Source organism: Mus musculus, chromosome 1 (genome assembly GCF_000001635.26).
Source record: "Mus musculus strain C57BL/6J chromosome 1, GRCm38.p6 C57BL/6J".
Classification (NCBI taxonomy): domain Eukaryota; kingdom Metazoa; phylum Chordata; class Mammalia; order Rodentia; family Muridae; genus Mus; species Mus musculus.
This window is the reverse complement of record NC_000067.6, coordinates 155,811,341-155,828,291: the sequence shown is the minus strand read 5'-3', so window position 1 is coordinate 155,828,291 and position 16,951 is coordinate 155,811,341. Positions and strand designations below refer to the sequence as shown.

At 45.6% G+C, this 16,951-nt stretch overlaps 1 protein-coding gene across 2 annotated transcripts in view; it reads left to right on the top strand.

Annotated features, from left to right (window-relative positions):
- Positions 1–15,392: 15,392 nt before the first annotated feature.
- The window catches only part of Qsox1 (quiescin Q6 sulfhydryl oxidase 1), a 34,745-nt gene continuing 33,186 nt past the window's right edge, over positions 15,393–16,951 (top strand). For both annotated transcript variants that reach the window (NM_023268.2, NM_001024945.1), the window contains exon 1: positions 15,393–15,766. In NM_023268.2, coding sequence (NP_075757.1) covers positions 15,493–15,766 — 274 coding nt within the window. In that variant the 5' untranslated portion in view covers positions 15,393–15,492. The remainder of the gene's footprint in view (positions 15,767–16,951) is intronic.

Genomic DNA, 16,951 nt, shown 5'->3' with positions numbered 1-16,951 from the left:
TTCATTCGATGCCTCCTAAAATCCCAAAGAAAGTGTTTCAAGGAGCAGCTGCTGAGAGGCTGAGTAGGGTGTGGGGCAGCACAGACTGACACCATCCTGCTGAGCAGCTTCAGTGGTTCAGTGAGGTCAAGGGCAGATTAGAGAAGGGTGGTGAGGCGAGGCGAGGCGAGGCGAGGGCGAGGAAGTAGACATAGGCACAGTTAGTGAAGATGCTGCAGGAAGGTAAGGAACAGGATGGGACAGTCCCTGCAGGAGGTCAGAAGTTCAGCTGGGATTTTTGCTTTTCTAGCACAGACGGTTTGCTGAAAGGGTTGCTCTGGTGGAGCAGGGAGCCCTTGAGTGAGGAGGGGCCTGGGAGCCAGAGAGATCAACAGGTGAAGGATGACAGCACAGTGTGGGGGTTGGGTAGGGGTGGGGAGTTCCTGGCTGTTGGCTTCTGTTGTGTTGTGTTGTGTAAAGGCCTACATGAGAAGAGGAAAGAAGTGTGAAGTGGTTTATTCTGGAGCAGGAGAAGCAGCCCAGTGACAGCAAGGAGCTGCAGTGCTTCAGGAAGGAGGTAGCTTCTGCTGTCTCTCCCCACTCCTCACGGCCTGGGCTGGATCTGGTTCTGGTTATTAGGTATGGATGGCACAGTGCACAGTTCTCAGTCTCCTGGAACCTCAATTTCTTCAGCTTTATCATTTCAAACATGACTGCTTCTCCTGTGTCCACTGAAGGAGATGGTGAGAGCCAAGGTGCCTCTTCACCTGCCGAGCATTGTCCCCATGGAAGCCATGGTTCTTTCTGTCCGTTAGCACCTCATCAGGAAAGGCTGAGCTCCCTCACAAGGCTAGGGATGATCGTAGGGACTGGGCCCCTGTGGTCAGCCAGCAGCAGCCTCTGCTCTGAAACATCATATACCCTTCCCCCTCCACCCAGTCTTCACAGGGTTTGGGAAATACAACTGGAGTTTCTTCTCCCAACTCTCAGAGCAATGGCGACAGACTCCTGCGTTAGGCTGCTCTCTGTGGGTGTCTCTAAGTGTGACAGGTATAGCTGTCTTAGACCACTAATGGGAGGAGGAACTACAGGGCCTGCCTGCCTGCCTCTGCCTTTCCCCTGCTGAATGTCTGCCTTCAGGCTCACCTTACAAACTGCAGTAAGGTTCCTACAAAGACTTTCTGGTGGGCTGGGCCTCACTGTGGGGGTGGTTTGGGAAAGAACAACTTTACAACACTTAGATAAATAAGCTTCACTGTGCTCAAACAGAGCTGGGCACGTCTCTCTGAAAACAAGACTCCTCCAGGACTTTGTCCAGGGTGAGTGAGACACAGGTCACTGACTAGCAGGGCATCAACAAATTCTTGTTTTCAGTACTCTACCCCTCAGGTTCCCATCAGCCCGCCTACTTCTAGGAAGAGAGCAGGGAAAGCTGTTACTGAGTGCTGTTTTGCCAGGACTCATACGTTTTTAGGTCTAATGGTACCAGGGACCATTGGGTGACTGCCCTGACAATCACAAGTCAATAGGTTCACCAGTTCTGCCTGAAGCCCGGTTGAGGTTAGCATCTGCTCCTCATCACTCAGGACAGAAGAAAAACAGTGGGTACCACATTTTCATAAGGAAATGGGAAGAGGGGGGAAGTACTAACAGTTCTTCTTTATAGTCAGTGATCCCTGGGAGTAGCTGCTAACATGCTTTTAACATAACAGTTGTGTCCTGGGGTGTGGATCATGATAGAAACTTACCTAGCACGCATGAGGCTTCAATTCCCATTACGCAAGCCTCAGAAAAGGAAGTACATGCATATACAGCTATGAGACTATGCATTAGTGCAGTACATTTGGAAAGCACAATTATCTTTAGCAGTTTAGACCAATGAACTTCTTTTGAGGAAATAAGATATAAACACTACAGACATGTATAAATGTCTATGGCTGTAAACACTAAAAATAAGCATAATGTTGAATGCCTATCAATAACTAAGTAGACTGTTAGACATCCATATGATAGACTATAATTAGTGGTGTGCCCGAGCCATTTCACAGTGGCTTCCAAGAATTGGCTGTATGTGTCCTTCCAAGCCTGCAGTCAATGATGCTATGCCAGTGATGGGAAATTAGACATGGTTGCAGTGTTTACACTGGGGACACTGGCAATTATTACAAGTATTTGGGATACAGAGATCACTCCTATTGCTAAAGAGCAAGCTGTTAAATATTTCCTAAGATAGGCAAGGTAACACTCATCTGTAATCCCAGACTATACCACATAGTGAATTTCTGTCTCAAAAAAACCTAAATAGGATGGAACGATGGCTCAGTGGCTAAGAGTACTTACTGCTTTTGCTGAGGACCTGGGTTCAGTTCTTTTGTTTGTTTGTTTGTTTTTGGTTTTTGGTTTTTTTTTTTGTTTTGACTTGTTTTTGCTTTTTTTTTTGTTTTTTTGTTTTGTTTTTTTGGTTTTTTGAGGCAGGGTTTCTCTGTGTAGCCCTGGCTGTCCTGGTACTCACTTTGTAAACCAGGCTGGCCTCGAACTCAGAAATCTGCCTGCCTCTGCCTCCCAAGTGCTGGGACTAAAGGTGTGCGCCACCACTGCCTGGCTCTGGGTTCAATTCATAGCAACCACTTAGTGGCTCGTAATCATCTATAAACCAAGTTCCAGGGAATTCAACAGACATGTACATGATACACATACATGCATACAATCAAAATATTCATATTCATAAAGTAAATATATAGATCTTTTTTAAAAAAACTAAATAAATAATAAAAAGAATAAAAATCACAACTGTTTATTTGTGAGCAGAGTATGTCTGTTGTCATAACAACATTAAAAACTGAATAACAGTGAGACACAGAAGAGAATACAGACAAATTAAAGAAGATCATGGTAGACAAATTGTTTCATTGAAAGCTCTATTTATTGCTAGAGTCTCTATATAAAAACAAAATTTAAAATGTTTAAAGTTGGACACCCATCCCACTACAACCTAGGGATTAATCTTATTAAAAGAACTGCAATCTAGGGGGCCATGTAAGAGCACTGCATAAACCACTGCAGAGTGGAGGCTTCTGGAGGGGATCCGACAGCTAGGAGAGGAAAACAGGATGTGATAGTATGAGCAGTTTCTATGACAGTTCAAAGGCAGGCTGCAGTTGGCACTGTGTGCAGAGCAGCTAACACTATATCAGACTTTAGTTTTAGCTTTCTACCAGAAAATCAGCAATGTGTTCTGGCCTGAAGACCACAGGGTAGATGTTAAGGTACCCAATGCTGTTGGAAAATGAGGAGAGAATCCCAGAAAAGAATGATCCTACAGGGCGTTCCCATGTTCTATGCATAAGCTCTGCCTGGACAAAATCAGCCTAACTTGAGTAGCAACATGGGTAGCTGCCACCCAGATGGAGGTGTTTGTAGCTGATATCTAACCAAGTTAACTTGGTTGGTTGCTGTAAACCAAGTCAAACAAAAAAACCCAAACCAATCCTATTTGAAAAAGATTACCTAGGGTCTCTATGGCACATGATTCACAATGGCTATGGACAATCCAAAATTACCTGCGTAGAAATACCCAAACCAGGAGGAGCAGGAGGAAGGCAGAGGATGGGGCTAGGGGATCACCTGTCATATAAAGAACCATGAAACACAAACTGTTCTCAGTGGAAGGCAATCACACAATGACCCAGACGCTAGGATCAAGTTTTAAAACAGCTCCATCCTGTAAGGTCCAAAGGAAACTCCATTTCCCAAAATTCTAAAATGCAAAATGACAGACAGCTGCCTTTGGTGCCTATGAGCATATGGGATAGATGTTGGGGTAGATGTTGGAGTGGGCCAACTTGGAGCCCTGGATCTGGGCCTGGGAGGTAGCTGAGTTGGTCAGCCATTCAGCTCTCCTGTGGTCACACCACCTTCCTCTCTCTGCCCCCCCCCCATCTCCTATGTTCTTCCTTCATATATCCCTGTTTCTCTTATGGCCAGATCCAGTCTGCAGGCCATGTTGAGTCTACTACTTTCTCTCTCTGCTCTGAACTCTTTCAGATGCCCCTGGCTGTTCTTTTTCTCATATGTACAATAAAAACCTTCCACTTAACCATACCATGTCATCAGTTTATACACCTTATGCCAAAACCTGGGAGAGGCATAAATGGACCACTTTCCCAGGGACCTGGCCTCTTCTAACTGAACCAAGACATATTCTCAAACTCAGATGATGCAAGGGAAATAAATATGCTTGCAGTGAATGAAAAGGCAGTGTGCAGATATGATAGTAATATGGCAAATTCAACACTCCCGGGGAAGGGTGACTTTCAATTGAAGAACTGTCTCCATCAGATTAGCCAGTAGGCATGCTTGCAGGGCATGTTCTTGACTACTAATTGACGTAGGAGAGCCCAGCCCTCTGTGGAAGGTATCAGGTGGGATTGGGTTGTAGTAGAAAGGTAGCTGACCAAGAACTAGGGAGTCAGTAAGCAGTATTGAACTCCTGCATTGGCCTCCCTTGGTGATGGAATGTAATCTATAAACTGAAATGAAAACTTCCTTCTCTTAAGTTGTTTTTGGACAGTGCTTTATCACAACACCAAAGAAAGCAAACTAGAATACCAGGCACGGCATCACACACTTGCAAACCCCAACTACTTGGGAGGTTGAAATGGAGATTATAATTTTGAATCTAGCCTGGGCTACATAGTGAACACTTGTCTCAAAGAACACCTACCACCAGGTTTCATGAGTGAAAACACAGGGAATTGCAAAAGAAAAACTGAAATAATTTTTACAGTAAACAGCAATTCTGGACCTAAAAATTATATTAACTATAGTAAAGTTAAAAGTGTAACTAAACATACTATGAAATAAGCTTAACAGAATGGAGATAATGGAGGAGAATTCTGTGAACTTGAGCATGAAAACAAAATTTAAGAAAAATAGAAGAAAAGATGTGGGAGGGGGAGGGAGTGCTGAACCTGGATGGAGATGCGATGGAGGAAGGACAGACACAGAAGGGCAATGAGAAGGACTGGCCAGAGACTGGTCAGCAATTCTCCCAAACACAAGGTCCCAGTGACAAACTAGAATTCAGTTCCACCAACCTTCCTCCCAAAGGAACCAGAGAGTGTAGTAAGGTTACTTACACAGCGAGGGTGAGGACTCAAAACATGTGGGTGATGTTAAAGCAGCCACCCTGGAAAATCTGCACCTAGCAGAGAGGACAGTTTCCTTCCCAAGGGCCGCCAGCTGTGGCTAGATAGACTCCTCCCCTCTCTCTTCCTTACTATACATATTCTAGCCCCTCCCAGAGACCTAGAGGCTACATGCAATTAGGGAAGAATTGCTCATAACTGGTTGGCTGGATACTCAGATGAAGATCCCATGACCCTTCCCTACTCCTTCTCAGAGGGATGTCAACAATCCCATCTGACAATTTATGATCAGACCCAGCTGAGCTGAAGGTGCTGATAGTTTGACTATATAAACATACTTGTGACTAGACTGAGACAAGAAGTGAAAGATAAAAAGCGAATAATAATGGCTTCCTAAATGCCTGAAGAAACACTTTTTTGGTACTTGGATTTGGATCCAGGGTGTCTCACATCCTAGGCAAAAGTTCTAACCACTGAGATATCTGAGGTAGAATCTGAAGAAACTACTTCTATGTAGACTATTTTGTCTTTTAAGGCAACAACAACAACAACAACAATAAGAAGAAGAAAGCCCACAAAGCAAAACAAGTTATACACAAAGAATAAGCTAAGAATGTCAGCATGATTGCTAACTTTTCATCCATAGCCACAGAAATGTCTTTAAACTACTGAAAAAAAAACTGTCAATTTTGTAGCCCATGAAAATATGCTTCAAAAATAAAGAAATATGAGGCTGGTAAGAAGGCTCAGCGAGTAAAAGTGCTCGCCACCAAGGCTGAAGGCCTGGATCTGATCCCCAGGCTGTACACAGTGGGAGAGAACTCACTCCCAAAAGTTGTCCCTTGACCTCCACAATGCCCCCCCCCCCCCCACACACACAATGAGTAAATGAATGGAGTACAGTAAGCACAAGTAAGGATAATTTTAGGAAGGTGTAAAGTAGCTTTTATTTGCCAGATGTAATTGTCATCGCTGAGGCTTACTGATGAGTAATAAGCTCACCCTTTCTATCTCTTTCTGCACTCTGGCTAGTTGGTTCAACTCAGCTGTTTTGGTCCAAACTCCTCTTCAAGCTGACTGATTCAAACTGGTGTCTCTCAGCTTCTGACTGACTTGTTCTGCTTGGCCTCAATCTAACTCTGGCAATCTGTTCTAATCTTCTGGCTCCTTCTCATTCTCTGGCTCAGTCGGTCTTCACCTGCAACCTGACTCTGTAAAACTGTCCTGGTAAAACTGCCCCCCTCCCCACTGCTCTCTTAAGTCACCTCTCTTTCCTGTCTCTCCCGAGAGTTGAGTGTATCCTATCTTTGACTCATTCTGTCAAAATTTTCTCTGATTTGTCACTTTGCCCCTCAGTTAGACATTGCTTTTTGTTTGTTTGTTTGTTTGGTTGGTTGGTTGGTTGGTTGGTTGGTTTTTCAAGACAGGGTTTCTCTGTGTAGCTCTGGCTGTCCTGGAACTCACTTTGTAGACCAGGCTGGCCTCAAACTCAGAAATCTGCCTGCCTCTGCCTCCTGAGTGCTGGGATTAAAGACGTGTGCCACCACCGCCTGGCTTAGACATTGCTTTCAAACATGGCTGCTTCCTTCTACACGGTAACTTTATTTTCACTGTTTGGGATTAAAGGTGTGAAGTAAGAGTGTGTCTGTATTCCAGCCAGAGCACACTGTCATCCAGACCATGTCTGCACTACAGCCAGGTCATAAACCTAGGAGTTCTTTGGATGTGATCCCTTGTTGGCGCAGCCATGTTGCCGGATTAAAATTCCTCTACAGGAAAAATGTGTTAGTGTGAGTTTCTTAAATGGTTAATATTTTATTCACACTAAAAGAAACTGGGAAGATGGGCACTTAGGTCTTCAGAGAGAAATGAAGGCAATAAAAATAGTTATTACCCAGACAAAGAGAAAGCATTTATTTTTGTTCTTAATTTCGTAAAAGCATATATGACTACTTGAGCAAAGCATTTGTGGGTTTTACAACATAAACAAGTGCAACTGACATATCAGGCAACTACACAGCAGAAGAGGCGTACCTGTTCCTTAAAGGGCAGAGCAGTCAACAGTTTGAATTCAAGGGTCACAGGGTCAAGATCATAAGTGCTATTCTGCCATTGACTGGGCAAGAGCAGCCATGGACAACACATTTGCCAGTGAGCACAGTTGTGCTCCAGTGAAACTTTCTGTTCAAAAAATAGGCAGTGGGTAGGACTCGGCGAGCTTGACATACTACCAACACTCGTGTAAAGGACACAGGCAGTGAGGTGGCAGATGGCGTCATAGCATCAGCACGTTTCTGGGCTTTATGGGAAGCACAGTCCTAATGACAAGGAAACTGAAATGTTAGTTCCTCTCCTGAGCAGCATTACAGACATTCTGACAGGTAATCCCTGGTGGGGGAGGGGAAGCATGCCCCACAGCTGCTCACTAAATGCTGCTGGCACCACTGCCTGAGTGTCAGCCACAAGTATTTCCAAACATCACAATTGTATCCTGCTACTACCACTGAAAGCTGCAGAGGTAGGTCTGGTGTGTGTCTCATGCTTTAAGCTCAGCACTCAGGAGGCAGAGGCAAACTGAGTTCAAGGCCGGACTGGCCTTCATAGTGGGTTTCAGGCCAGCCAGGGTTACACAGTGGGACCCTGTCTCAAATTTTAAAAGAAAAGAAAAAGGAGAGGTATAACTCACTCAAATGAAATTTTAAAAAAGATTTACATGATGCAAAAAGAAAGCACAAAAAGAAAATGAACAGAGCAGAGGAAGAAGACAGAGTAAATAATAAAATTATAAGTATAAACCCAACCATACCACCATTACAATGTGCTTTAAAGGGCTAAACACTCATAATTAAAGTCAGAGAATGGAACTGGAGGTATAGTACCTCAATGGCACAACAGGCAGAGTACCCTAGGTTCCTTCCCCAGCACGTGCACACATGAGTGCTACACACTCACACAGCAGGAACTGAAAATGAATGGAAAAGCAAGCCCCCACATCCACCTCACCATGGACTCACAGGCCACCCTCTCTGTCTACTTCCACCCTGGGCACTGGCCTTTCACTGACCCTACAGCCTTCTGATAGTGGCTGTCATCAGCTTTGGTCTACATAGCACCTGATCTTTTGTCATTGATAACAATTTTGACTTTTCTTTGGGAAAGTGTCCATCTTTTAAGTAACCATGTGGTTTTGTCAATTACAAGTGCTGTTGAGGGAAGCAGACAAAAATGTCTGGAGTGAGCCAACCATATTCCTGGTGTCCCTGACTAAAAGTGGCTGATCTAGACACAGCCCAGGCCTGGCCAGTTTTTCCATAGTACATCTCTACCTAGAGTTAGGGAAAAAATTCTGTCTTTTTCCCCCGATGCTGGTTGAAAGCATTGAAACCTGAGTTCTAACCTGTGGAAGCAGCCAGACTGACAAAGAGCTCAGATCTGATCCCTCAAGTTTTGACATCAGTCTCAAAATTCTCTTTCTTCTAGAGCTACCCCAACACTGGCTTCAGCTGACAGCTCTGGACCAGATATCTATCAAAGCGTTACTCAGAAAGCAGGCTAAATTATGGCCAACATCAAGGGCTTGGCTACAACTCCAAAAGCAATGGCCAGGATACTTATACCATAAGGCAGTCAGTCTAGAAAACAGAAATGCTAGAATCCTTCACCTAGTCTGTTCGTCTGCCTGCTCACCTGTTTTACTGCTGTGGAAGCAATCTTGGAATTGCTTCATTCTAATCCTGAATTTAGCATCCATCCTTGCTTCCTTCCTACCCATGAGTCTGAAACTACCTGAACAGCATTCTTTGAAAAATGAACTGATTTTAGGTGGTGTGTTTAGATATAGTCAAAACACACTTTTAAAACCTCTCATAGAACTGATAAAAATAAACTCACTTTAAAAATTAAAGTGTAAAAAAATCAAGTTGATGCATATAGTACAATCTCAAACCAAATCCTGTCAGGCTCAGAACAGTGGGTATGAGGTTCTTCTGGGGATCATTAAATGCTCTAGAATTAGACAGTCATGGTGGCTGTACAGTTGATCATTAAATGCTCTAGAATTAGACAGTCATGGTGGCTGTACAGTTGATCATTAAATGCTCTAGAATTAGACAGTCATGGTGGCTGTACAGTTGATCATTAAATGCTCTAGAATTAGACAGTCATGGTGGCTGTACAGTTGATCATTAAATGCTCTAGAATTAGACAGTCATGGTGGCTGTACAGTTGATCATTAAATGCTCTAGAATTAGACAGTCATGGTGGCTGTACAGTTGATCATTAAATGCTCTAGAATTAAACAGTCATGGTGGCTGTACAGTTGATCATTAAATGCTCTAGAATTAGACAGTCATGGTGGCTGTACAGTTGATCATTAAATGCTCTAGAATTAGACAGTCATGGTGGCTGTACGGTTGTGAGTATACTAAAAAATTAACTGTATACTTTAAAAGGGTGGCATTATGGCATATGGATCTTACCTCAATTTCAGAAGCCCATGTGTTTCACTGTCATAGAAGTGACAGCACAGTGGTCTAGGGCCCATCCCAATGGCTTTCCAGGTAGAGTCACTTGCTGAGAGCCTGGGGACCTGAGTTGGATCCCAAGAACCCATACAAAGGTGGAAGGAGGGAGCCAACTCCACAAGGTTGTCCTCTGACCTCTACACAAGCCATGGCATGAAAACCACCTCCACACATATCTTACACACACACACACACACACACATACACACACACACACACACACACACACATACACACACACACACATACACACACACACACACACACACACACATACTTTTAACAGTCTAGAAATAGAGCTATACATGACATTTTTTTAAACCAACCTGTTAATTTAGATCTGAAAAGATAGTCTTTTCAACAAATACTGCTAACACAGCTGGTATCTTTATGGGGAAGAATTGACCTCTGAACCACAAACCGTAAAAACAACCCCAACAGATTGGACTTCATACAGATTTCTAAAACTTCTCACTGAAGATACACCTTAGGAAAATCCACGGGCTATTCGGGCAAGAGATGTTTTGAGTTTGCCAAAGACTTGCATCCAGAAATCTAGATTCGAGACAGGGTTTCTCTGTATAGCTCTGGCTGTCCTGGAACTCACTTTGTAGACCAGGCTGGCTCGAACTCAGAAATCCGCCTGCCTCTGCCTCCTAAGTGCTAGGATTAAAGGTGTACGCCACCACACCCGGCAAGAGCCTAATTTTTAATAGAAGCAAAAAAAAAAAAAAAATCCAATGGACACTTCACAAAGGGGAAGAAATGAACAACAGTCACAGAAAAGACTGGCTAGAAAGATAATGCTATGATCAGATCTCATGAGGTTCACGAATCTCTGGAAGTTATACTTTCCCGGAGCTTGCCCGCTCTCTCCAGCTTCCTCATAATTCTAGCTACAGAGGCATTCTGTGGCTACAGTTCCAGTCAGGTGGCTGGACTCCTGACCTCATTAGGCTTCCTCAGAAAGTACCCTCCCTTTCTCCCCTCTGGTTTAACTAAAAGGACCCTCAGCTGCTGTTAGTTTCTAAGTAAGCCCTCCTCACCTGCACACATCTCTGTAAACAGTCCCTCTATTAAGTCTGTACAGGAAGTGTGATGGCTAACATTGTCGAGTCGACGGGCCTTACAGTTACGGAGGAGGGAAACCCCAGAGAATATGTAGAGGCATTTCCACAGATGTTTAGATGAAGATGGAAGACCTATCCTGAATGGGGGAGCACCATCCCACAGGATGGGGTCCTTGAATGAATGAATGAATGAATGAATGAATGGCAGGGAATGATGAGGTGAGTGTCTACATTCATTTCTCTTTACTTCCTGACTGAAGATGAACTGTGACCTCTGCTTAACCCTTCTTTTGCCGCATCTTTCTGCCATGACTGCTTTAAAACTGTGAGCTAAAGAAACTAATACAGTATGCCTTTTGACTGTGCCTTCTCTTTTCTGCCTATCCAGGAGACCCTTTACTTCTCTTGAGGCTTTCAGAATGAGAATTCTAATTTCCCCCAGCCGTGGAAAGTACAGTAGTTTACATACTGTTTGAGTGTATATATGTATGTATGTATGTATATATATATATATATATATATATATGTATGTATATATACATACCCTACTGTTTCACGTGTTGGAACCTAATACCCATTGTGAAGTAGTAAAAGGTATGGTGGGTGGCACATGCCTATCTCCAACCTCTCAGAAGGCTGAAGCAGAAGAATAAGAGTTCGAGGACCAGCTGGACTGCATAGTGAGACAGAGACAAACTGAGAGCAAGTGGCAACAATCTGACAGTGGTATTAAATGTGAGGCCTTTGGGAGCGATCGGGATTAGATAAGGTCATCTCCGTGGAGCCATGAGTAAATTCTGAGAGTAAAGGGAGAAGAGTTGCCCATGGTGATGAATGGTTCTAACCCTAGCACCTAGGGAGGGGAGGGGCAGAAGCAGGAGGGTCTCTAGACAGCCTGGGCTGCAAGATCCTGCCTGGAAGAATCAAGGGCTGGGTATGCAGCTCTGCAGGAGAGCACACAAACACCAGGCCCTGAAATCCCCACCACCTCCAAACCTGAGGAAAATAAGACAAGAAACACACCAGAGTGCCCTGTCTCTTATGCTATTCTGCCAGCAGGAAGTCCATCACCAGGTGTAGCCTTCAGAACCCTCCAAACAAAATGACTCTCTTTTAATTTATAATCTACCCATCATGTGTGATTAGCACAAGAAAAGGAACTCACTAAGACTAGAAATTTATCTGGAGGGCTCCGGGGCAAGTTTAAAGGGACAAAACACGTGTGCCTTTTCTGTGGCTGGCACTTCTCCAAGTGCACACACCCCTCTGATTCTTGGCACAGATGAGTAAGTCATAAGTCATCCAATGCTGCCTTACCTGGTGACATGTTTTACCAAACACTCCTTTGTTGCTTACCATAATTATCTGTATTTGTGGATAAGTCACATTCCTCTGACCATCTATCTCATTAGATCCCCAAATTCCCTCTCCTTAATTCATGTATAATACAGGAACGACTCATAGGTGGGAAAGTCAACAGGCTCCCTTGTTAGTCTCAACTGTAAAATGGGACCATATCAACTTCACAGTTACAAAGAGAACCAAATGAGTAATAGAGGTAGTGTTTGACTGGCAGAGGCAAGATGTAACCTAACAATGTAGTCTAACATTGTCTGTGTTCTCAGCTAAGTCAACTCACCGGCTCTACTGTGATTTAGGAAGAAGGAGAAAGGGGAGGGGCGGCCTGGTATTTCTAAGGCCCGTCCTATTCTCACTGGTTCCCTCAGCACCCTATCCACTCTCGGATCTCATTTCAGAGAACTTTCCTGTCTGTCAGTTTTTCATCCTAGGAAGCACAATAAGGTGAAACTGTGATGTCTTGCTATTTATTTATTTGTCGGGGGTGTGGGGTACCACAGTGAAGGAGTGGGGGTCAGAGGACAACCTTGGTTCTTTGCATATCTGAGCCTTGCACACTCTTTCTAGAAAGAGAGACCTTGGGAAAGGGTCTCCCTATGTGGTTCTCTCCATGTGGGAGTCAGGCATCAAATTCAGGTCACACACTTGGCAGCAAGCATCTTTACCAGCTGAGGCACAGGGCTATCGTTCTTATGTTCTGCTAACTCTAGACCAACAGTTCCCAGAAAGCCCAGAGACCACACACAGCAGGAACTATTCTAGGTCCTTCTTGGCTGCTGTTATCTGTGCTAAGTGTCCTCTCAGAACTGAACAAAGGCTTCCAAGATTAAAAACTGGAACCCTCAGACATTATAAAGCCCAGTCCTAATCTTTTTTGGCTTCTATGTCAAGGAACTGTCTATGCTTTATTCAAATCCTTTGTATTATTTTCCATTTCTGATTCTCTAAGATATGGAGACAAGCCAACCTTTGTGTATTTCTCTTCCCTGTCTTTCCCAGGCACTGGGCCCAATGGTCTCTGCACAAGGTCTTTTTTAATTCTCAGGCCTCTGGAGACGCTAACTACACACCTCTAACAGTGGAGATACGTAAGGCACATTTTACTGGCACCTGACCAAGCAACTATAGTACTTTCAATCCCTAGAATCCAAAATTCCTAGGAGACATCTTAAGACAAGGGTGAGGCCCAGGTCCTAGTGGCCTCTAGGGTGGACGGACATGGGACCACGGAAGCCAGTCAGGGGCTGAATCCCAGGGAGGAATGCCTACCACATGAGATGGCTTAGGGTCAGAGAGGAACGAACCTTCCACTTTACTTTGGTGATGTAATTTCCTTACGAGTTTTAAATGTGAGGCACAGAGAACCTAAATAGTTGAAGGAAGCAAAAGACCAGCTGTTGGGCCTCTTCCTGGAATGGTCTTACCTTAGACTGTCATGAAGTCCCCTCCCAAATGCCATTCTGGTGTTTCCTCATAAGAACTTCCTTAAAATTTGAACACCCCATGCCCAACCTTGGGGTTCTCATCTTTCAGCTACCTGGTTTCCACAGAGCTAGAACCCCAATTGTGCCAGGGGTGGTGATGGTAGGTAACACATGCCTTTAATCCCAGCATTTGAGAGGCAGAGGCAGGATTATCTCTGTGAGTTCAAGGCCATTCTGGGCTACACAGTGAGCTCCAGAATAGCCAAAGTTACATAATAGGCCTGCCTCAAAAACAAACAGCCCATATGCCAACAGACTTAAAATTATGCTTCCAACACCTGAGACCCTAAAATGCTGCCTTTCTAGCAACAGGCAGCACTTAGACACATAGCCTGCTCTGACCCTTTCCCAAGGTCTCTCTTTCTAGGAAGCGTGTGCGAGGCTCAGATATGCAAAGAAGGCTGTTAAAATTGTGCCCATAATGGAATACAACAGAGTGGAAACAGGAGGGAAACGAGGAAGGCAGGAACCAGTTACCCTCAAAGCCAACAAACTCTACTGGACATCTTGGGGGAATTCAAGAACTCCAGAAAAAAGAAACTGGTTTTCAGATTATCAGAAAGATCTAGATAAAAGGATAAGAAATTTATATAATAATTTGGTTGTTTTTATTTTTGAGACACTATGTAGCCCAAGTTGGCCTGGCATTCATATTGTTCCATCCCAGCCTACAGAGTATCTGAGGCTTTAGACATGCCCCACCATGCCCTTTGGTTTGTTATTTTTTAAGATTACAAACCTGTATTTGGTCTTCAGCGGTATTACTGACTCGGTCGGTCCCTTCAAATATCAGATGTCCCTGTCCCTGACCACCTCCTATTATAACCATAGCTCCCCTTGATATTTGTCATCAGTCAACCTACATTCACTTGCATACCATCTGTCCCCATTGTAAGTTCCACACCCCTCAGTCTTTTATCACCTCATTCTTAATATCTGGTGCATGACTGGCACAGAGACGTTACTCAGTTTCTTATGAAGGAAAGGAGTAACACACCTTAAGGGCTAGGCCAAGGGGTCACAGAGAGGGCTAACTAATCCAGAGATACAAAAGAAAAAGGCCAGTGTGACAATTCTGAGGATGACCTATTCACTTCAAGATATCTCACAAGGCACCCGAGGTACAAAAGGTGGCCATAGGAAAATTCACTATCACTTTCTTACTTGTGGACACAAGCTTAGTTGATCCGGATACTTGAGAGAACATAGGAGCATGAGGCTGAGTAGGCTGAGGGCAATATAGCATCTGAGCTGTGGGGAGGGAGTCCAACCTGAAGGAATCAACCCAACAAAGGGTGGAGGGATGTCAATGCCAAAGAAACCTTGACTCCAAGGCAGCAGAGCCCAGCCAACTGTGGGAGAGGGCGTCCTGTCCCCTCGTAGGAAGCCCTCCAGCAATAGCTCCCTAGACGGTGGGGCCTCCGGAGGCGTGCGTGCTTCTGGCTCCTGTGGGCCTTGACAATCACAATGTCCTACCTCCTGGCTCTTTTCTCCCACCTACTTCGAATTCCCAATGTGAAAACTGCGAGAAGGAGCCCCCTGGAACTTTCCAGGAACAAGATAAATCTGTAACGACTATGCCAACGGACTCCGCTTCCGTAGGATACGGGGGCCGAGAGCGGCCAAACGTTGCCCCGGCCCCCTCAACGACCTCGAGTGCGGCCTGAGGTCCCGGGCGGCACTCGTTTCCGGACCCAGCTCGGAGGTCTGGCTCGCCGGGGGATGGGAACCGCGGAGCGCCCACCAGCACCGGGACCCCGGCTCTGGCAGCTCACACGCTCGCAGGGGCGGTCCCGGGAGTCGGCCCCGCCTCGGGGCGGAGCCTCTTAGCTCCTCCTCCTCCTCCGGGGCGGAGGCTGTTGGTGCGCGGCAGGCTCCGGATACTGACTAGTCACAAACTTGAAGGAGGTGGACATTCAAGCCGCCTAGGATGAGGAGGTGCGGCCGCCTCTCGGGGCCGCCATCGCTGCTGCTACTACTGCTGCTGCTCTCGCCTCTGCTCTTCTCGGGGCCCGGCGCTTACGCGGCCCGGCTCTCAGTGCTCTACTCGTCCTCTGACCCGCTGACGCTGCTGGATGCTGATTCGGTGCGTCCCACTGTGCTCGGCTCCAGCAGCGCCTGGGCGGTGGAGTTCTTCGCCTCCTGGTGTGGCCACTGCATCGCCTTCGCCCCGACGTGGAAGGAGCTTGCTAACGACGTGAAAGGTGAGAAGTGGAGGCCTTCCCCGACCCACCGGCAGGTCCTGCCAACCGTCCCGCTAGCTCGTCCCCTCCCTCGCGGCTTCCTTGGTCCATCGCAGTCCCTCCCCTCCCCCAATCCATAGCCTTTAAGTTCTCCCTGGCCGCGTCCCCTCAGTCCTCTGCTCCTGCGTCTTCCTCTGACAAGTCTTTGTCTCTATCCTTCGAGAGGGTTTTCTTGTTCCCTGTGCTCTTCTCTGAGCCTTTCTCCAATCCAGCTTTGTAGCAGCCTCCTTCCTCATCCAGGGATCCCTTCTTGCCAACTTCCCTAGTAGTCGAGGTGGAACAGTGCTGGATAGAGAGTTGGCATTCATTCTACCGCCCCCACCACTTTTCTCCACCCCCCGTGGCAAGTTACATAGTTGGTATACACATTTCCTTTCTCATCCTTACCTATGAGGTAGATGTCTGTCTTCATCGGGTGGTTTTCCTCTTTGCCTGTCCAGTCCAGGCTTCTCTTGACCTGCTACCTCTAGCACCTTAGCTTCCAGGCCACATTCTTATTTCTCTTCTCCTTGGGTCTGGACTCGCTTAGACCTTAGCCTTTAAGCCCATGAGACTAAACTATATGTATGCCTGTGGTGTGTGATTGGCCCGTGCTCCATGCTCCAGTCACTGGTCTGGCTATTCCTCCATTCTAAAATGCCAATTACGGGACCCACTCTTCATTTAATTACAGCCTAAGGGGTAGCAGGATAAGAAAACCACCAAACGTATAGGGATTTTTAAAGTGTGCTGTATTATAGGAATGTTAAAATATTGAAAAATTAAGACTTGCAGATGAGGGAACATAATAATGGTAATTATTATAGACCAAGTGCTTAAATAGTAGACTCTGTACTGTGGACACGACAGAATTTCCTCTCTACAGCTTAAAGATTCCCTGCTATACACACATCTTTCTAACTCAAGTCAAGGGTGCTGGGGGTGGGTAAGGGGAGGGGTGGGGAGCAGGAGTGGCATGGTTGTGGGGACTGGTTCCTGACTTTGTCACTTCTCTGATGAGTGTGTTTCCTAGTTTGTGGTGCCAGGCAGGGGACTAGCAGAGCTCTTAACCCGAAGTAATAGTTGGATGAGAAAACTGTGTCTTAGTTAGGGCCAGGCGTTCTAGAGACAGGAAAACTAGCCCCTCAGCCCCTCTCCTGTGTAGTT